Raw genomic sequence first — 21,396 nt, forward strand, 5'->3', positions numbered from 1 at the left:
GTGCTGAGATACTTCCACCACCACTGGATCCACAAGACTTTCTACCCACTGGCCTGTGATCTTCCTGCATTTGGCGTCATTGCATACGTTGTGTGGGTCTGAAGAGGAATTTACATACTATACTGGACATATAGGCTAATATCAGACTTATGGACTTGACCTGGGCTGGGATGTGTTCTTAATGTACAATCACTCTTTATATAACACTCTTTCCTCTATGCATATGAGGGTCTATGAATTTGCTTCTCTAGTCTACCCAGACTAACACAGGTACTCAATAGCATTTGCATCTTGCATAAAAGCACAGTCCCTTTGTGGTGGGGGGTTACCCTAAAGCACCACCAGTGTGACTCCATTTTTTGAACTTATTTTATTGATATTCATTAGCAAATAGAATTTCATCGTTGATTTTTTAAAATGCATTTCAACACACTTGTGGGAAGTGGTTGCACATGGTTTCATTTATTTATTTACTAGACTAAATACTGCAACCTCCAAATTGTCAGTTTGGATACTGGTACTTCCTGGGTGATTGTGGGGGTGGGGGGGACTCCTTTCTGAATTCCCAGAGGGCTCCATTCCATCCAGGGCTCTTGTTCCCCTGTGTTGAGTCTATCTACTGCTTTAAAATACATTCAAATGAAAAGGTAAGTTACTTGCAGTGGGTGCGCACGTACGCACAACGGCGAGTGTGGTGGAGGAAAATCCACCCTCCTGTGTGCACGCGCGGATAATAAATAAAAGTCTGAAATCGTGGGACCTAAGCTCGCCCCTGGGGGTCCCTCCTCAAAGTCTCCTTCCTCGGTGGTCACAGGGTTCTGCCCACTCAACTGGAGGATGCATACATTGAGGAGGGGTGGGGGTGGAAGGGGCAGGTGACCATTTCAGTTATATGATGTTCTCCTCCACACGTCTGGGACAAATGACAGGAAACACCAGGGCGGACAAGTAGTCCTCTGAGGACAATAAATACATGATCAGCGTGGGGCAGGCTATGCCACGGATATTGTGGCTAGAGGGGCTGGACGAGGTGCGGGGGAGGAGGCAGGGGTTAGACTCACACACAGGCGCGAGCGCATGTACACATGCATGCTCGCGCATACACGCACAACATAAATAAAAGCTCAGAGCGTGGGTCCGCAGCCGTGGGGCCAGGCTACCTAAGTGGGGTGTGCTTTTCTTGCTGGGCACCTCAATCCTTCCCAGAGGGGAACAATTGGCCGGGCACGAGAGGGAGGCGGCTAGCTTCGCTGTGACCACACGCACCTGTGGGCATTGACTAAGCTAGCCAAGGCGCCTGGACCGGCCTGGCCTCTGGGACTTAGGACAGCGGCTGGCAGAGCCCCCAAGCCTGACCTCCTCCCCAAACGGGTCTGGGTGTCGTGGCCCTGCTAATAAGGGTCTCTAGCCATCTCCCTGCCTCACCATCCCTTACCCCCTGCAGGGTCCAGGCCACATCGGGGCTATGGACCCACACAGAGAGCAGATGCTGCCGCCCCCAGCCAGCACCAGAACTCCCAAGGTTTACAAAAAAAGGTAGGGGGTTGCGGATAAAAAAAAGGACAGCAGGGAAGAGGAGGGTGGGGCTGCTGGACGGGAGCAGTAGGTATGGAAATACATTCTCTTTCGGCTCAGGCTCGTGGCCCGACGGCTGATTACAAAGCACAGGACTTCAAGTTGAAGACAGGAGGGGGGAAGGTCACACCTCGAGAAACAAAAGGGCGGTCCGTCACCAGCGGAGGTCTCTGGAGCGGCATGGGGGGTGGGGGGGACCCGCGAGATACTGCAGTCAGCGTCCGGTGACGCGCGCGCGACCACAGCCTCCGCCGGGCTGTCCAGGGAACCACCGGTCTCATCCACGGGATAAGACTGCGCTCGGGTGGTTCCAGTGCTTCTCCAAAGGAAAGGGCAAAAAGGGTGCCCACCATCCCACAGGTGGGCACAGGTGATGTCCTCCGGGGCGAGGAGAGGGCCACGGGACCCGGAGGGCTTGGGCCTGTGCGGAGGAGCCCCCGATCCTTGCGCACACGCTGACCAGGTGCACAGGGCTTCCCCGCTTAGGCACAGGATTGATTTGTCTCGCAGGCGGGGAGGAGTGTGCACGGCTGGAAGGGCAGAGGGAGGTGGGCGATCCGGACCAGAGGACGTGGGTCTCTTATAGGCGGGCACCCACTTCTGCCCTCACCGCAAGCTGCTCTGTTTGGGGAGCTTAGCACCCATCAAGATGCCCGAGGTGGGAGCCACGGGGACCTTCATCTGCATGCTGGACCCCACCATGGTGGGGAAGCTACGGTTCCTGCGGATGCCGCTGCTCAGCTGCAGGCCCCCGATGGTGCTGGTGACGGTGGGGCAGCCAAGGGGCAGGCCCTCGGCCACCAGGCCTCCAGACACCATGGTGTGCGCTGGCCCAGGGGCCCCACAGAGCAGAGGCCCGGGCTCTTCAGTCAACGTAGGGACGTGGGCGCGCCCCGAGCTCACCACTTTGGCCACGCCGAGCCTTTTGACCTTGTCCACGAGGTTGAGGTTGGAGACAGACACGTCGGTCTGGCTCTCGCTGCTGCGCACGCTCTTCTTCTCCCTCACCTCCCGCAGGATGGAGCTGGCCGGCTTGGAGGCCAGGAAGTTGTCATAGGGCGGGCTCGTGCACTTGAAATCAAAGGGGGGCGGGGAAGACGTGGGTGTCTGCATAGGCGAGTTGGGTGGGGTGGAGGGGATCACGGCCATCCTGGGGGCGTACGAGTGCAGCAGGGAGCCCCGGCCGGCCCGGTCCCAGCTCTGAGGGTCGTACACGGCCGCTGAGATGCCCCGCTCCTTCAGCAGCCACACCAGCCCCAGCGACGTGCTCATGGTGGTCGTGGACTCGCGCGCGTTGGTGAAGGACTCCGCCAGGCTCAGTCGCCGGGGAGTGCAGGGCGTGGCCACTGGCGTGGACTTCAGGTGGCTGGAGCTGCTGCAAGCTGGCATCGGGGCGGAGTTAAGGCTGCACACGAAAAGATGCGGGGTCGTTCATGAGTCCGTGTTCCAGTAGACTGGGGAAAGGCCCAGTGGGCAGTCTCCTGCAGGGGGCTCAGGGCGGTCCGGGTGCCCCAGGAGCTAACTACTCCCCAGCCACTGCATCCAGGCGCCTCATCCAACACCGGCCTTTCTCTCACCCAGGGAGCACCCAATTGGGTCCCTTAAGTGGAGAGATGCCTGAGGTTATGGGAGGCTGCCCCTTTGCTTGTCACTATTCCTTTAGTGCGAAAGACACTGAGGCTCAGGAGCAGCGGTTCTCAACCTGTGGGTCTAGACCCCTTTAAGGGTTGAACTATGCTTTCACAGGGGTCGCCCAATTCATAACAGTAGCAAAATTACAGCTATGAAGTAGCAACGGAAATAATTTTTAGACTGGTGGGGGGGGGTCACCACAACATAAGGAATGGTATTAAAGCGTGGCATTAGAAAGGTTGAGAACCACTGCTCAGGAGCTGATTATGCATCACACCAAGCCATTAAGTTGGCCAACCTTGGATTTGACCCTAGGTTTGAGTGGAGGATTGGGGACTTTGGGGGAGGGAGGGGGGAAGCTGTCTTTCCCTACCAAGATTTTCTCAAATCCCAGTGTTCCTTCCTACCACACTCGAGAGGTAAGACCTTAACCAGGTCTAGCAGGGACACCCACTGGCTTAGTGATCACAAGTTGAACTACTAACCACAAAGTCAGCAGTTCAAAACCACCAGCAGCTCCTTGAGAGAAAGACGAGGCTTTGTACTCCCATCACAAATTACAGTCTGGGAAACTACCCTGTCTATACTGTAGAGTCACAGTGAGTCAGAATCAACTCTGTGGCAGGGAGTACTATGAGGGGGTGTGAGCATTTACTCCAGGAGCTGCCAAGACAGGCGAGGCAGCCCAGGTGGAGGGCCTTCAGCTGCCAGGGATTGATGCCTCCTGACCCCCAACACAGGGCTCCTTCTGCATCCTATGAGGTCAGAAGGGCCCTGTGATGCCCAGTGGACCTATGTCTGCGGAGCTATCCTGGAAGAGCCAGTGGACACAAGAAACCTGCATGGCTACATGATGAAGAGAAGCCTATGGGCCCACTGTGCCCCCAAATCTGGGGAAGCATAGCAGAGTTGGGGGTGGTAGGAAGGGCAAACATACTGCTGTCTGCTTTAATCCCATGGGAAGTTTTCTTTGAAACAGCTGCCAGAAGGGGAGGGGAGGCCCCACAGGCCTGAGGCCCCACAGTACTGCAGGAGAAGCTTATCCTGCCCAACCTGGCAGAGCCAGCCCTGGGCCAGGCCAGCTGAATGCTCCCAGGAGCCCAGGGAGGGAGACCCAGACAGACATCTTAGGCCAAGCACCAAAGTGGGGGATGGGAAGCACCAGGGGTGGGTCCTTGCAATGACCTCCAGTGCAGGGAGCCTCTATCTCAAGAGGGGCATTTTAAAAGCAAGGGCAAGCTGGCTGCACATTTGACTTCACCCTCTGGGGACCTCGTAGCTGATGGCCACCGTGGGGTGGGCTGCACACCACAGGCCACCAGGGTCACAGGGGCCCAGGATGGGGATGCACTGAGGCAGGAGAACTCAGAGAAACAGGTTCATAACTTCAGTTTATAATGTGGATTTGTAAGAGGGACTCCTGGAACCGTGGGCGCTACAGTTCTGGATGTGAAATAAAAGAGAGAAAAATAGCACTAAATGTGTTTCAAGGCCAAGGCCGAGGCCTTTAAGATATTTCATTTTGCTTCCAACTACTTTCTTCTCTAGCTTTGGCTAAGCAGCCTTCTGGACCCTGACCTGACTCCTCAGGCTTTCAGGGTCCCTGGCTCGGCTGCGAGGCTCAGAGATGCAGGCCCATGTGCACCGCTTTGAGGGTGCGGCATCAGTCAAGGGGGACCCTCTGGGGAAGGGGTCTCCCCACGTTTAGAACAGCAGCCTTTCCCAAATGTAAAGCCACGGGAAGGCAGGTTCTCGGAGGCAGGAATGGGGCAGGAGCAACAAGGCTGGACTTCAGAGGCCCTGCCCAGCGAGAACTGTGGTCAGGCCTGTATTAGTGCTGGCACTCTCTGATCTGGGCGTTTAGAAGGGTTAGGTGGTCACGTTAGCCAGGCACAACCACAGGGACACATCCATGCCCAATTCGCAGGTTAGTGGCGGCCACTCGTGCACACACAGCCCCTTCCAGGGGACCCTGCCAGCCGTGTGCTCACCCCCTGCCCCGCCTGGAGGCTGGCTCTCTGCCCTACATCTCCTCTCTTGGCACAACGGGGCAGAGGGCTGCTTCGTCGTCCTCCTCACAAGACCTGTGGAGAATCATTCAGAGTTTAAGGTGCTCGTGGGGAGGCCTCCCTGACATCTGGCCCTGCCGTCTCCCTCCCCTAGCCACCAGTGCCACAGAAAAGACCACAGGCTGGGCCAGGCAGCCGGACAGGAAGATCATTTTCCCTTTTGCTGGGAGCTGTCCAGGAGCTGACGCCGCTTCCTGGAGAAGGCCCCATGTGTGTCAGAGTAGAACTGTGCCCCAGGGGGCTGCCAATGTTTTGGTGTATCGGGTTGGGGGTGGCCAGGCCTTTCTTCTGAGGCACCTAGCCTTCTGGTTGCCAGCCGAGTGAATGAACCATCAGCACCACCCAGGGATTCTAGCTGGAAGTTGTGAATATCCAAAGAGCAAGCCGGGCAGGCCCTGCCCTGGCAGTGAGCCCTCTCCCCAGATGGTGCTGCCTGCCTCTGATTCTTGAATGGTCTGGAGAAGCAAGCCACACTTGGGGTGTGGCTTGCTTGGCCTGGGATCATTTTGGCCACTGTCACTGGGCTGTGGTGTATGGTTCCTAGAGGCCATCCCAGAAGTACCAGGGCTTTTGTGGGACGCAGTAATTCTACCCCCATGAAAGAACTTTGTGTTCTATTGGCAAAAAGGGGCAGAAATCCAACAGTCTTGGCCCTGAGGCCTGGGGCTGTGTCTGTTTCCATCTGTTGGAGGGCCTAGGAACCTAGTCATGGCTAACTACAAGAACTGAAGGGGCTGGGGTGGGGGTTGGGATAGACATCGGGGGGGGGGTGGCTCCCTTCAAAAGGAAACAAGTTCCAGAATAGGTAACCACCAACGTCTACGACCTTCCTCAGCTAGCCAGCATGACTTTCCGGGCAAACTGCTCAACTCTGGCGAGCCTCTACAGTCCATCAGCTTGCAGGGAATGACCCCCAACCTCACCCTACCTCTGCCCAGCCTGGGGCCCGGCCCTTACCTTGGCGTGACCCGAGTGAGCTCATCTGAAGGATGCAGGATGCGGCAGGTGGTGAAGGTGAAGGTGGAGTTGGTCTGCGACATGCACTTCCCAGGGTGATGTGCTACATTGGGAGGGCGGGGCGGGGGGAACAAAACACATTCCTTGCATCCAAGTAAACCCATGAGGAAGGGGGAGGATCCCGCCAGGCCCTTGACAGACACAAGCAGGGGAGGCACTGTGTTGTTGACTGGATCTGGACCAGGAAGGTGGGCCTCACAAGCTCTGGACAAAAGGTGGTCCCATGAAAGGAACCACACTTCTGCACACTGGCTGTAGAGCTCTGAGCTCCACCTTCTGTCCACCCTTGGGTCAGTAGTGGAGCCAGCTCAGGAGGTGGGGGGGTGCTAATGAACCCTTGTAGGTAAGTTGGGGTTCCCTTCCTCAGAGGCCATAATCTGGCTTCTTCTGATGCCTTCTGGTCACCGACAAACAGGTGTCCACACTCTGCCCAGGGGGCAGGGGAGAAGTGTGAGACGGGGGAGACTCCCTGGATTCAGGGCAAAAGGGGCCTGCTCAGGGAAGCTGGCTTCACTTCTGCCTGTCTGTGATTGTCAGGGCGGGAGAGGGACCTCAGATGGCTCAACAACTATGCGACATGACCGCATCCCCAGATGGCGCCGGTCAGGAGCACGGTGCCCCCCCCCCACACACACACCCCTGCCCTGAGCATCTCAAGGATACCGGGGCCGGCCCCACTCCGAGTGCCCTTAAAGCTCCGTGGCCTAGTTGTTGAGACTGCTGAGGATGTAGGTCAGGAGCGAGGCGGTCACGGCCGGGTTAGCAGCATGCGAGGGACAGCGAGCTCTGGCCGGGGGACAGTGAGAGGCCGGGGAGACAGCATGATCGCACGGTCCTCCTCCCTCATAATGCAAGCACACAACAGAAAAAGGTGCTGCTCTCCGGAGCATGCACAGGCAGCACGTGGGCGGTCCCACTCCCACCCTGCCCATCCGCACCCCACCCCTGCAGCTCAGCCCCCAGAGACCTCTTGGGAGAAGTGGCCTTGAGGACCATAGAGCACGAGCATTCTGAAGATTCAAAGAGCTGGTGCACCAGAATCTTCCAGTGCTCGAGGGAAACAGAACAGAACGGACTGGTGGCTGGACCTACAGATCCACACACGGCCGGCTGGCTGTGTCTTACAGACAGCCAGGAGCCAGACGGGACAAAACGTGTTGAGGACACACAAGCTGAAGGCGGGCAGGATGGAGCCAGTGTGCAAAAGGGGGGTGGTGCTGACGACAGGATGGGATGGCCCGTCGGTCCGTGTGCATGTGCGTGGGTGCGTGGGGGGTGGGAATCTCCATGGTGTCCCGCCTGGCTGCCAGCATCAGCGGCCTGGAACAAACTCTCAACCACCGGAGCTTCAGACAAAGCAAGAAAAGGGAGGGGGGGTGGGTAACAAAACCAAAATGAGGCCAACACCCCCCCCAAAAAAACCCTGAGAAACAGACAAAAACACCCCCCAAAACAGAAAAATAGCCCTTATGAATCTTTCTTGACCCATCAAATGCTATGGTTTGGAAACTCACACAACCTTAGAAACAGCAGCAAGCAAAAAACAAAAGTGGAGCCGGCTATGAGGAGAAGGCGACCAGCCAATCACAGCCCTCTCATTTGCACTCCAGTCTCAGAAGAGAAGCAGCAGATGGTCTGAGCGAAGCATCCCAGAGAACAGCCAAGGCGTTTATTCGAGAGGGAGGGGGAGACGCGGTCAAGAAGAACAGTTAACAGCAGGACAGCTGAAAGGGAGAAACATTCAAACACGCACACGCACCCACACACTCACTCAAAGCCAAGGCTGGGTTTGCAATGAAGACACCCCATTGAGATGCACATCATCCCCCCATGACCCCTCCACACTCACCACCTCCACCGCCCCCCTCAGCCCTATCAGAGCTTCCATGGCAACAAGGAAGTGAGAAGACAGACATATGTCAGACTTGCACCAGCAAAGCGATAAACCCGTCTCAGGCAGATGGGTTTAGGGGACAGGAAAGGCTGCTAAAAACTTCAGAAGTTCTCATTTCCCCGAGAGCACCAAATCACTTGAGAAGATTGAGGTAGATCAACAAGGGCGAAAGGCAAAGATGGGACCCTTCCAAAATACCACGGGGGCGGGGCGCCAGGGCGGGAGCTGTCCATCAGCACTGACGTCCGGGCTGCTGCAGCGCCTCCCCTCCTTGGGATACAACATAGAGACAGTGAGTACACGCAAGCTGAGTCCAGGTCGCGCGGGGCTGCACTGATACCCTGGGGGCCAGAAGGGAGCAGATGGTACAAAGAAGAGTCACATGAAATATTCTCCGTGGCGAGGTGGGGGGTGAGGGGGCTCAGAAGTTTCCTCCGCCACATGCTTTTTGCAGACAAGGGTATCCTGGGGATTGTTCACTTTGGGGGCTCAAAGGCCAGGGTTTCTGGGACCCAGTGATCCAAGTTCTTTCTGGGGGACAGGGGGAAAGCCACAGATTTCCCCCCTCTCCACCTGATGGGAGGTCTTTCTTCAGTGTGCTGTGAGAAAACAGGTAGATCTCAAACCCAGGGACACACGTGTTCACCAGAGATTTTATTTGCATTTTAAGAGACCTGGTTCTGCATGGTGCTTCATTGTTTCACCAGCCCCAGGTTCTGACACCAGTCCAAGGTTGTGATCGTCAAAGGCCACTTTGAGACTCCACACATCGCCGCGTGGTCCAGAAGGACAGGTGGGAGAGCGTGCTTACTGCCGGTCCTTATTGGGAGCAGTCTGGAGACATGCCGGAGGCTGGAGGTGCAGCCTGCTCTTCCAGCAGACCTGGAGGTGCTTTCTGCCCGGAGAAGGTGCCCTCATTGAGTGGTTATGACCATGCTGCCCTCAGAGCCCCAAGGCTCTGTAGCACCAGCTGGGGATTCTCTGCAAATGTGCTACAGAGTGAGGTGGCTGCAGCTCTGCGGAATGGTCTCAGGCCCCCCAGGAGCAGGAAAGCCCAGTGCTTTCCCCATGGCCCCTAATGTGCTAAGCTAGAGAAGAGGGAAAGTTGCATTGGCAAGGCCGTGTCCCAGATCCCTGGGGGTGGACTCCATCAGTCACCACATAATGAGATTTGTGCACAGCGGCTGTTTCAATTGATGTGGCCAATGCTTGCTTCCCTCCTCGGGGTCCACAGGGACAGGCAGGCTTGCAGCTTCGCAAGCCCGGCTCTTTCCCTTGTATGGGCCAACCAAGCCACTGTGTCCTGGATGAGGCCTCTGTGAGTCCGCACGGAGATGTTCCCGTGGACGACCGTGCTAGGCGTGTTTCCACAGGGCGTGTGACATTCACATGGCCTGGGGAATCTGAGAGTGGAGAGGCGAGAGGCACAGGGCATGCTCAAGCTGTGGTTTCTCTCCAGTAAGAAGCTCTTCAGAGCCCTGGGGGCGTGTAGGTGAGGTGTGGGCCTGCTAGCACAGGTGGGTGGAAAGGGCCACCATGGCTGTGTGGGAGAACACCCAGGCACCCGGCTTCTTCCTGCTCTGACAATGAGGTCCTTCCGATTCGGGACGGGCTTCACAGCTCCCCAAACAACACACAACTCCCTAACATCCTCTGCACACCGACCCCTTTTTAAAAACACACACCTCTCTACACCTCAGGAAGAGACCTGTCTTGTGATCCACAGGGCACTTCTTGTGTTGTCACCACCCCTCTCGGGAAGGGCCCCTTTAGGGTAAGGTGAGCAGATTGTAACATTGGTAAAGCGGGACACCATTGATAAAACTCATATCCTGGCAAAATAGCCACATGGCAGCTGAAAACCATATACCCTAGCTTGTCATGCATTCTTTCCAAAAATCGGGACTTTTTAAAAATGCCGCGGGACGTGGGAAAAATTGTTAAAAATCGGGGCTGTCCCGCAAAAAGCGGGGCATATGGTCAACTTACTTTAGGGGCTTGTGTGGAGGCTGCCTCCATACTTCCGGTTCCTCTCTGTGGCCTCTATCACCACACACGTGCCACCATGCATGTGCACGCGCATGCACACACACATACACAAGCATGCGCACACACGCCCTCATTGAAACAGACGCACATGCACACCCTCGTTAAAACATGCACACGCACACCCTCTCATTAACATACCCACCCTCATTAAAACACATCATGCACACTCATGAAAACATACACATCCACACTGAGACACACACACACACCCTCTCATTAACACACCCACCCTCAGTAAAACACAACATACACACATTCATGAAAACACACACACACACACCCTCATTGAAACACACCCTCATTCACACACACCCTCATTTACACACGCACTTAATTCACACACACCCTCCTTTAAACACATATACATCCTCATTTACACACATATCCTCATTAAAACAAAACGCACACATTCTAAAACACACACACACCCTCATTAAATCATATACTGCCCACTCTCATTCAAAACTGCATGCACACACGTGCACACACATTGTTTTCTCCCCCATAATCCAGGTAGCTCCCCCAGGCTGTCAGCAGACACCAGTCCCTGGAGAAGGCCATCGTGTCTGGTACCGTGGAGGGGGTGCAGGGTAAGGAAGGAAGACACTCAACACGATTGGCGGACACAGTGGCGGCATCTCTGGCTCAGGCACAGGATCAATTACGAGGATCGCTCAGGACCGGGCAGCGTTTGGTTTGTTGTGCATAAAGGGTCCCTGTGGATAGGAACCAACCCAACAGCATCCACGCCCCCCCAGGTTAGCCGTGGCCTTTTCCCTGCAGTAGAACTCAACCGTTGGGAAGTGAAATGCCACTCTGCACCCAGCTTACAGGTGTGGCCTGCACCAAGCCCAAGGACCCGAGTCCCACTTCCAGAAACAGTCGACGCCCAGCTCTCGGACTCCTGGCGACCCACCTGTGCCTGGGGACAGGTTTGGTGCCGTGGACAGCCGGGCCTTTCCTCCCAGGTACCTCTTTGAAGACTTAAACCTCCGTCTAGTTAGTGGTTAGAGTGTATCCACTATCTGCACCACCAGGGATCCCAAGAATATAAAACCCAAACCAAATCACTGCTGACTCATAGCAACCCTGGAGGACGGGGGAGAGCCACCCCAGTATCTCTTCAGACCGTCACTCTTTACAGGGAAGAAAGTCTCCTCTTCGCTCCGGGGAGCGGCCTGATGAGGAACCACTGGGCCACCGTGGCACCCCTCAAGAACACAACCCCTTGTACTTAAACTAACTCGTGGAAACATGCGCTAAGCTTCCCATCCCATCTCCCCAAGGGCGTTCTGAAGCCCTCTTGGACGGGTGTGAACTTGTGAGACATGCTCGGTGCCTAGCGGCTTCGCTGCTGCCTCTTGTTCAAGGACTAAGCCACTTCAAAGGTGGAGGGGGGAAATTGGGTTCGTCTACCCAAGTCTCTGTCACTCCCAGGGTGGGGCTGGGGTGGGGGGAGAAACCATACAAACAGGGCATGTGTAAAACTGACAGTGGGGACTGCCCGGTTTTCATAACCAGTTAGGAATAGTGACGTGCCTCTGCCTGCCCCTGGCTGTCAGGATGAGCCTTCCCTGAAGCAGGAGCAGAGGAGAGAGCAGGTTGGAGATATCTGACTGACGGAGACCAGACGCCCCAGGGACTGTGGCCCAGAGACTCAAAGGAGCAGTGCTTCTCATGTGGAACAGTGGGGCTGAGAGACAGGCAGCTGCCTTCCTGGCCCATGGAGGCCAAGGTCAAGGGACCATATGGCTGAGAGACTGAGGACCAGACAGAGACTGGGCTCCTGGCTTTCTTACTGTTTGCTGATCCTGAATGGTAATCAATTGGCTTCCCTAATAAAGACACTGAACACAAGTCTATGGAGCCCTGGTGCTGTAGTCATTACCTGTTCAGCCGAGACCGCAAGGCCAGTAGTTCAGAACCACCGGCAGCTCCATGGGGAAAAGACGGGGCTTTTCTATTCCTGTAAAGAGTTCCGGTCTTGGAAACTCACGGACAATTCTACCGTGTTCTCTAAGGGTTGATGTGAGCCAGAACGGGCTCAGTTGAGCTGAGAATGGTGAGGACTGTCTGTGGGTTGTGTGGCCCCTGCCACAAAGTGTGGAACCCAGTACAGATGCAGAGGGGTGCAGGAGGAATTGCTGCTGTCAGAAGAGGTCAAAAAGGATGACCCTTGCCTGCCTTGAGGCAATAGGGGTGCCAGAAGAAGTCAGCTAGGACCACCCCCTGGATGCTCAATACAAGATGCCTCTTAACCTGTCAATTACATGAGCAGTCTCTCCCTTCCTGTTAAAAAAAAAAAAGGAGAAGGGGTACAAAACAATGCTCTCGAGTTCTTCCTGAAGGACTTTAAACTATCAAGGTGCAGCACAATGCATTCAGAAGACTTCTTCCGTCATTTCAGAACGTGGCCAGGATGGTTGCTGTTTTCCCTGTGGTTCCAGATTAGTGAGAACCTAAGACACGCTGTTTTCTGCTGGGTGGGGGTAGGGGTGGCGGGTGATCAAGATCACTGGCAGATTCAGGAGCGCAGCTCCCACATCGCCCTTGGTAAACGTATGCTGAAGTAAGTTTAAATGAGCGTGTGTTGTACGGACAAAGGATGAATTTTTTTCACAGTCCTCGGTCCGGGCTGCTTCTCTCTGCTCCTTCAGCCCTTCCCCGCCTCTGCTTCTGCCTGATCCTGCCTCTACTCAGGGCCCCCCCGAGAAAGCCACAGGTGCCACTGAGACACAGAAGCAGCCGGCAGGCCCAGGGGAGGTTTCTACTCAAGATGTGGAACCAGGTTGCAAGATCTTTTTTCTCAGTTTGTCAATTAAGGCTCATCTTCCCACGAGGCCCAGCTGCGCCTTCGCTGGGTCCCAACAAGCAAGGCTGGTTTCCATGGGCACTTTGCAGAGCAAAGACCCTCTGCTCTGCTTCCATGGAGGTTCTGCCTAGGGAACCCCTTGGGGCAGCTGTCCTCTGTCTGCAGGGTCACCGTGAGTGGGAATCAACCCAGCCACACCACGACGACAAGGAATGAGCATTTTTGTTCATTTCTAACAGTGTTTAATGTTTCTTTTTCAACTAAAAAAATGAAACCAGGAAAACACTGTGGCTTAAGTGAAACTTGTACAGGGTTACTGCAGAGGGCGGGGAATTCCCTCTGTCCGGCTGCCCGCCCTCTGGGTAATCTTCTAGAGCAGTGGTTCTCAACCTTCCCCATGCCCTGAGCCTTTCATACAGTTCCTCATGTTGTGGTGACTCCCCCTCCCCCAACCATAAAATTATTTTCCTTGCTACTTCATCACTGTCATTTTGCTACTGTGATGAATGGTCATGTAAATATCTGATAGGCAGGATGTATTTTCACTGTTACAAGTTGAACATAATGAAAACAGAGTGATTCATCACAAAAACAATATGTCCTTCTATATTGTGAAATACTTATTTCTAAGGACAAATCAATGGAATTTTGTCTTGAAGCATGGGCACCATGGGTCAGTCTTCACACCGAGTACTTGTATGTGGGCGTATCTACATGTGAGTGGACTCACCTGGAGATGGATTGAGGAGCCATGTCTCGGTTCCTAAGCCCATCGGAAATATGTGTTTTCTGATTGTCTCAGGCAACCCCTGTGAAAGGGTCATTTGACCCCCAAAGGGGTCGCGACCCACAGGTTGAGAAGCGCGGTTCTGGCGAAAGTGAGGGCTGGACCCACACAACGCTGGGCACAATGCTGTCTGCACTCTTCCTCCCGGGTGAAGCTGCCAAGTGGGGAAGCTGGCCGAGCTTACTTGCTCCCAAAAAACCCCAAACTCACTGCCACAAAGCTACTTCTGACTCCTCTCCACCCTACAGGACAAGGTAGAACTGCCCCCCAAGAGTTTCCGAGACTGGAACCTTTTACAGGAGCCTAAAGCCCTGTCTTTCTCCCGTGGTGGTTTGGAACTGCCAACCTTGTGGTCAGTAGAACCACTGTACCATGAGGGCTGCTATCACAACCCCATCAGAGCTTTCTAAAGCACCTCAGTGGGCGGGCCCTTTCCTGAGCTTCCTGAGTAGTGCGGGGCCACTCACTCACACCTCAGAGGAGCTGGTGCCCCCCGGAGCACCCACATCAGCAAAGAGGCTCCAGGCTGCCTGGGCCTCAGCCACCCAGAAAAGCATAGGGCAGGGGTGATGGGAGGCCAGGTAGGGGCAAGGCTACACCAGAGGAACTATTCTCCATTAGTGAGTGGCACTGGGGGGACTGTCAGCAGAGGCCCGCCCCGACGGCTTTGAAGGAGCATCTTCCCCCATCCTTCCCTCCTTTCCCCACTCCCAGGCGGCACGGGGTACACTGGCACACACTGCGGTCTCACGCAGCAGACTGCAGACTTCTTTCTCGTTGCTGTCGGATGCCACCGCGTTTGGTTTCGACTCCTAGTGAACCCCCGTGATGGAGTCGAACTGCCTCATGAAGCCATGCTCTTTATGGGAATAGACTGTCAGGGCTTTCTCACGTGGACCTGCTGGGTGGCTTTGAACCACCAGCCTTGAGATTAGCAGCCAAGCACGCTGCTGGTATACCACCTGGGCTCCTGAGGGCTTCCTTAGCATCATCTAATGCAGGTGGGCTTGAGCGGAACGGCCGCTCTGTGCTCTCCTGAACTGCTCTAGGCCTAGGCCTGACTTGAACAGTGTTCCTGGCTGGGCGGGGATTTGTCACCCTGAGTCTCAGTGTACGCATTGAGAAGGCACTTCCCCAGACCCAAGGGTCTTGAATTGAGTACATGCCATTCACTTATTGATCCCTGAGGCCCCTGACAGTTAGGCTTATTGTGCCAACGAGGCTTCCATAGGAACATGTGGGCAGAGTTTAATCGGGATGCAGCTTGATTAGAGGGAGACTGAGCTAAATGCTTCCTACAGCCAGCCTTCCTTCTCTTTCTCCCTGGTGATCAGTGTGTTGCTGTTTGAGCTGGTCCTGTGCCTCAACCGTGTGCTGCACTACCTGTGGGCCGAGCCAAAGGATGGAGACCTGCTTTGCCAGGCTGCTGATACATCATGCTGCCAAGTGTATAGAGCTTGAGGCTTCATCAGGGCCGAGCGCTACTGGCTGTTGCTGCCCCACCCTGCTGCCTGCTGTCTGCTGCCTGCAGGCTGACTCCGCTTGTCTTAGGCCCTTCAGTATGTTAACTGTTATGAAAGTGAGTTGGACTGAGCCCTCTGTCCTGCTGTGTGGACAAATTAGCTGTCATATTCCTTCTTGCTGCATAAACCTATCCTTTACACACACACACACACACACACACAATTTATATATATAATCTTAAGGGTCCTGGTTTTGTTTCTCTAGAGAACCCTGCCTAACACAGGCCCTTAAACTGGCTTTCCCTCCCAGACCTCAAAGGATCCTGCCTCTGTTAGGTAGCCAGATAGGGAGTTGTCCCTCTCTATGCCGGGGTGCCCCTGAAGGAGGTTGCTGTAGAAAATTGGGTGAACCCAGCCAGGCAGACAGGCTGGAAGTCATGCTTATATTCAGGCCAGGAGCCAGGAAGGGGTGGTACACTTAGGTGGGCGGTATACTTGGATTGGCCCATCTAGGTCAGGTGGGCTGGATTCAACCAATGTAGTCAAATAGTATCATTGACCACACCTCCCAATGGGGTCCTTGAAAAAGCCAGAAACTTTTAGACCACCCTCTTGCTCCCAGCAGCTCCAACACAGTTCAGCACATCTGGGCTATGGTCCCGTGCAGCTGTGCCATGGGCTCCCCCCGCCCCTCTCTCTCTCTTGTGTTCAGTTTACTGTAACACCTGAAACTGCTTCTATCCTTTGTAAAAAAAAAAAAACAACCAAAAAAACCACTTGCATCACAAACCAGGCTTCGGCGTGAATTCTTTCTCGCATAAAGCCAAGGACAGAGGTATTTCTCACTAGAGAAGCCGAACACCTCCACAGTGGCCCAGAAAGTACAGCCAGATAATGGGTAGCCTGGGTCTTCTAGAACTGCCCACGCATCAAGACAAAGCTAGGCGAATGCTTGGCTTCCAGAACTTTCCATCCATTTGCTCATAAAGCTGGAACGAAGTGACTTTTTGGCCTTTGGCTCTGGGGGCACAGGTCCTGGACACTACAGGGATCTTCAAGGGGAGTTTCCCCTTCCTCTCACATTGACTTTGCCAGCTCACCCCCAGCCATGTTATGGGGGGCACTGCAGGACCTCTGCCAGTGTGGTGCAGCGGCACGATTCACAGGAGCCTGCTTTACCTACTGCCCCCGCAACACGGTCCCTACGCGGTGAGCATGAAAGTAAATAGGCCTTCTATGGATTTTATCTGTTGTTTTAACCCCACCTTCTTCCTATCCCCCATTCAACTGCCCACCTGACCGGCCATGTGAACATTTAACTGCGAGACATTAAAATTATCACCGGGTCCTCCACCGGGTGGAGACGCCAGGTCAGGACACAAATACCTGCCACCCGGCATACAGAGTACAGAGGAGCAAGATCAACCCTAGACTGTCCCCTAGAAGATCAACCTTCTGTAACGGATGGAGTGAACACGCCACGGGAACCCAGTGACAATGCAATCTGAAAATCGTGTTAAGCAATCCATTTTAATCATCTAAGGCATTTGCAAATACAATGGCACGGGCCGTCCTTTTTTAAGGCACGGGGTTCTGGAAGCCAGCAAATTGGTGCTTGAGGCGGGACACCACACATGTGAAAGTTGGCCATGCTGAAAACGTGTTCCCCCACAGAGCCAGTGGGGTCCACACGGACAGGCTCACATGGGCCTTTCCCATTTCCTCCATCACACTAGTTGCGTGAACAAAGGGGAGTCTGTCCACCTTCTGTTCCCTGATTTCCCTTGCCAGGCAGAGGGCAGCTCCGGGGTCCTGCTGTTTGGTCACAAAAAGGCAGCCCAATGCAGAGACAGGTCAACCTGTACACAAGTCCCCCTTCAGAGGCTGTCCAGCTGGGGCACTCAGATGTACAGAGTCTCCCAGGACCTTTGGGGGAAGTACTTAAGAGAGTGATACGCCTCTCACATGCCACACTTCAAAACAGCCCTGCCCTGTCTTTCCCTATGAATGGAACAAAAAGAAAAGACCCAAATCCTTGTTCCCTCCCTTCCTTTTTCTGCAAAGACAGGTTTCATCCAGAAACCAAGTGCAAAGGAACTCTCTGAACACCCTTTCCTCAACCACCTCTGGGGATCTGAAAAGCTCTCTTGGCTCACACAAGTCCAGTCTGAGCCCTCCACAGTGTCCACTGTAGAACTGACCACTCGTCTCAACTACAACTGCTGGGAGGACTCTGGGGCAGGTTTGAGCTAGGAGGGAAGAAGGCATGAATATGGCCTTGTTCATGGCTAAGATGAGTGGCTCTGACTCTAGCCGTCCTCACTGGTCTCCTCTCTCCCGCTGTCCCTGAGAGGTGCTCTTCACGGTCTCGAGAAGCTTTGCTCCTCCTGGGCAGGGTCTCAACGGAGCTTCTGTAAACTTCCAGGGTCCTAGCCCATCTGCGATGCTGCAGGGCAAACTCACACGGGACACAGCGTCCACCCCTTTAGTCCAGCAGCAGAGACCAGCTGACACCGAGGTTCGGGGAGGGGCCTTGACACTTGCTAACAAACAGCCGCAATACCACCAAGGTGTTCAAGGGCCCTTTAAGGGTCAAGAAGCCCACTTCTGAATGATCTCCGCCCACAAGTTCCACCTGATAATGTAATTGCTACAGAAGGGAAGGGCGATGGTAACAAGGCCCCCAGTTCTTTTCACTGGACTCCTCCTCTAAAGTGTATCTCAGAGGCAAGAGAGGAAGAGGAGAAGAAGGAGGAGGAGGAGGAGGAGGAGGAGGAGGAGGAGGAGGAGGAGGAAGGGGTCTGGTCCTATCTAAAGCCACTGGACCAGAGCTGCCAAGGGAAGGGAGTGAGGGTGGGGGAGGCCACTTAGAAGCCGAGTGCAGTCGGTGGCCTTCTCGGTGGGCAGGCACAGAGCACAGAGAGGGTCCTCTCTTCAAACACAGGGGCTGGGAAATGCCCTGGGGATGGCAACTTTCGGTCAAGTCCTGCCCCTGCCTTCCCCCTCCCCCAAACTCCCCCCCCCCACCAGGTCTCTTCCCTTTTCGCTGTCTTCTCAGCACATGGACCTGGGCAGTCTGAGAAGTTTGGGGTTCTGTGTCCTACAGTAGGGGAAGTGGATAAGTGTGTACCTCAGTGACACTCCCCTGGTGGCGGGGGCGGGGAGAGGGGGTGCACAAAGTTCCACCACTGCCGGGCTTTGAGCTATTCTTCAAATTGGTTTTAGGTCCTTAAGGCTTCCTGGGTTGGGGGGGAAGCCACACAGATGTAGCTTGAGCCCTTTTCCTGGGGAGCTGGAAGAGGTGATGAACTTCTCTTGGGGCTCCTTTGGTTAAGGAAGACCTGCTAATAGCCTTCTTTTAAAAAAAATATCCCACTCAACACACGAGGGCTAGAAAGAAAGGCTATACGCACCTAGGGAGGGGGCTTCAGGAAGTGTTCTGACCACTTCTGGATAGGTTGTTGGGGATGAATGGGGTTTCCCCAGAATGTGTACACCGATGTCAACCACCTGAAAAGCCCCCTGATCGGAAGCCCTCCTGAACCCTTGCTGTGCATTCCCCCCCCCCCAACTTCCTCGCACCCAGCCACCTTCTGGAGGATCCGGAAGCCACGTTATCTCTGCAGCAGCCCGGGGTGGGTGGGAACCACCACCAGTTTAGAGAGCCTGCCTTTCACAAGCAGGCAGCGGCCTCGGGCAGGAGGGGATGCCACCAGTCTCGTGGTGCCAAGACCCCACTTCTTTTTAGCAGCCTTCCCTGCCCCCACTTGGGGAGAGCCCATGGGTCATGCACCTCCGGCCTAGGAGGCGTCAGGCTGCGCTCGACACGGAACCACACACGGGGAAGAAGGCTGGGACTGTCAACCACACAGACGGGCAGAAGCTGCAGACACAGAGCCGCTACAGGGGGGGCCCGGGACAGACGTGACAATGGCCCAGGACTCTGCTTCCGCCGAAGGTGCCGGGTTCACGGGACTTATCGTGTTGCCCTCACCAGACCCCTCCTCCTCCTCCTCCTCTTTCGTGGCCGCTGGAGGCTCCTGCATCTCCTCGGGGACAGCCTGAGGCCGGCTCGGGTAACTTCTGCTGCCTGAGACAGTCACGCGTGCTCGGGACCTCTCACCTGAGGTCTCTGGGTGCTGAACTGGCGTGGAGGTAGCTAGGCCCGGGAGGGAAATGTGGTCACCTGTGTCATCTTCCTCAAAGTCGTTAAGGCAGTACACTTCATCCAGGTCAACATCCAGTGTCCGGAAGCCCTTGGTGACCACACCGGGCCGGGGGTCCAGGATGCCCCCAAGGTGAGGCTGGGCCAGTTGCTGCCAGTGGTGGAGGGTGGCTGAGCCTTGCAGGAGGAAGGGCAGAGAAGGGAGAGTTAGAATGGGATTCTACGATGATGGTCATCTACCCACTCTCTGAGTATTCAGAGCCCAGCCAGCCCGGGCTGAGTCTCCCAAGAGGGCCCCAGCAGGGCCAGTGTGGGAACCACAGGGGGTCGGCCCCCGGCCCTTCCTATGATGAGGCTGTAACCCACATTCCACAGATGTCCACCGGCAGGGCGCCAGCTTAAGGAATCAGCATGTGATTTTCAAAGGGGAAGGAGCACCTCTCTCCTGGGTGATGATGCCTTTATGTTCTCCAAACAAAGTGAATCCCGAAATCTAAGACAAGCCATTCGGAAAACAGAGAACGGGGAAGGGAAGCCTAGCAACGGCAGACGCAAAAAGCAAGGGGTACGGGTGCCGATTCCCTGCTGCACACCTGACTGGAAACAGAGTTGACAGAAGTGCTTTCCATTCAAGAATCTACAGAAGGATCCAGAGATGCAAACAAACAAAAACAACCCCACTGGCACGCTGTGAATGCTGACTCACAGGGACCCTATGGGGCAGGGTAGAAACGCCCCGGGGAGTTTCCAAAACCGTAGCTCTTCATGGGAATGGAAAGCCCTATCTTTCTCCCACGGATTGCAGGCTCTGCTGGCAGAAAGGACGGGGAATATATGGGACAGAGTGCCAAGTTCTTATGGAATTCAGAATCCAGGCTTTCTGGAGCCAAAGAGGCTGAATGAATCCCTGGAATTATTTCCCCTCCCCAAATCACTTTTAAACATTAAACCAAAAATAGGACCCCGGATCTCCAGGAAATTCAAACCCTAACAGCGTAGTTGCTTAGCTTGAGCCCCGTGCGGTCTCTGTGGGATCTGATTGAAAGGTTAGAAGGGACACTGGGCTCATGTTCACCAGGGAGCGGCCACTCAGAAAAGGAGGTGTGAACAAGCACAAGTGCATGGATGTCACCGTTGTCACCACACTACACATGGAGACCTCTGTTGAGTTGGTGTCTTCTCAACAGGGCGAAAGGGGGAGATTTCAAAACAGCCTCTGAGCCCACAGCTCAGAGTAGAGCAAAGAATCCGCTCTTGACGAGCCGTGAGGTTGACCTGTGGGCGGAGTGTGCCTTCTGGACTGGCGTTTTCTCTAGGGAGAGGGCTGGAGTGCTCTGGGGGGACTTAAAAACCCACAGGTCCACAGAGAGGTTGGCAGTGGAGGGGCCCATCTTGTCGGCGACACTGAGCCCAGCGATCGGATCACACCGTGCAGAACACTAGTCAGGCCAACCTGACTAGCACCTGGTGTCCCCTGAGGCCCTGGAGGTGTCTCAGGTACTCCACACTGAGAGGCATGCCAGGGTCACCTGGAAACCCGGGGAAAGGAGCGTGCATGCAGGAGGAGCCCAGGACCTTGGGTATACTGGCCTTCCCTGGGGTTCCGCCTGGCAGGGCGGCCATGCTTCTCCCCTGGGTTCTGAGAACAGGACTCTAGTTCTCTCGGGGCTCAGCCCACGGGCTGGGCGGGCACGCCCATCCTACAGATGACGACGTGGTCCACCCACACACAGCCACACAAAGGGCGGTTCCAGATCTCTCTGCAGAGGGAGCAGCTCTCCGTCATTGGAAAGCAGAAACCTTCCCATTCCCGAGGACCTCCCAGTTATCAGGGTTCCCCAAGAAGGATCCCTTCTCGTGGGTATCAGGAAGGGGAGCTGTGAAGGTCAGGGACCATCAGTCAGCAGCTAGAGAGGAAGCGTAAAGATGGCAG

General features: G+C 55.2%; 1 protein-coding gene across 5 annotated transcripts in view; it reads right to left on the reverse strand.

Annotated features, from left to right (window-relative positions):
• Positions 1-351: 351 nt before the first annotated feature.
• TRAK1 (trafficking kinesin protein 1) overlaps positions 352-21,396 on the reverse strand; it is a 222,718-nt gene continuing 201,673 nt past the window's right edge. For 3 of the 5 annotated variants that reach the window (XM_075556004.1, XM_075556005.1, XM_075556001.1), the window contains 3 exons: positions 19,293-19,640; positions 6,234-6,336; positions 352-2,980 (listed from right to left, as the gene is read on the reverse strand). In XM_075556004.1, the coding sequence (XP_075412119.1) occupies positions 2,182-2,980; positions 6,234-6,336; positions 19,293-19,640 (1,250 nt within the window). In that variant the 3' untranslated portion in view covers positions 352-2,181. The remainder of the gene's footprint in view (positions 2,981-6,233; positions 6,337-19,292; positions 19,641-21,396) is intronic. The other 2 variants (XM_075556002.1, XM_075556003.1) reach the window with 2 other exon arrangements.

Source organism: Tenrec ecaudatus, chromosome 8 (assembly GCF_050624435.1).
Source record: "Tenrec ecaudatus isolate mTenEca1 chromosome 8, mTenEca1.hap1, whole genome shotgun sequence".
In the NCBI taxonomy this organism is placed as follows: Eukaryota; Metazoa; Chordata; class Mammalia; order Afrosoricida; family Tenrecidae; genus Tenrec; species Tenrec ecaudatus.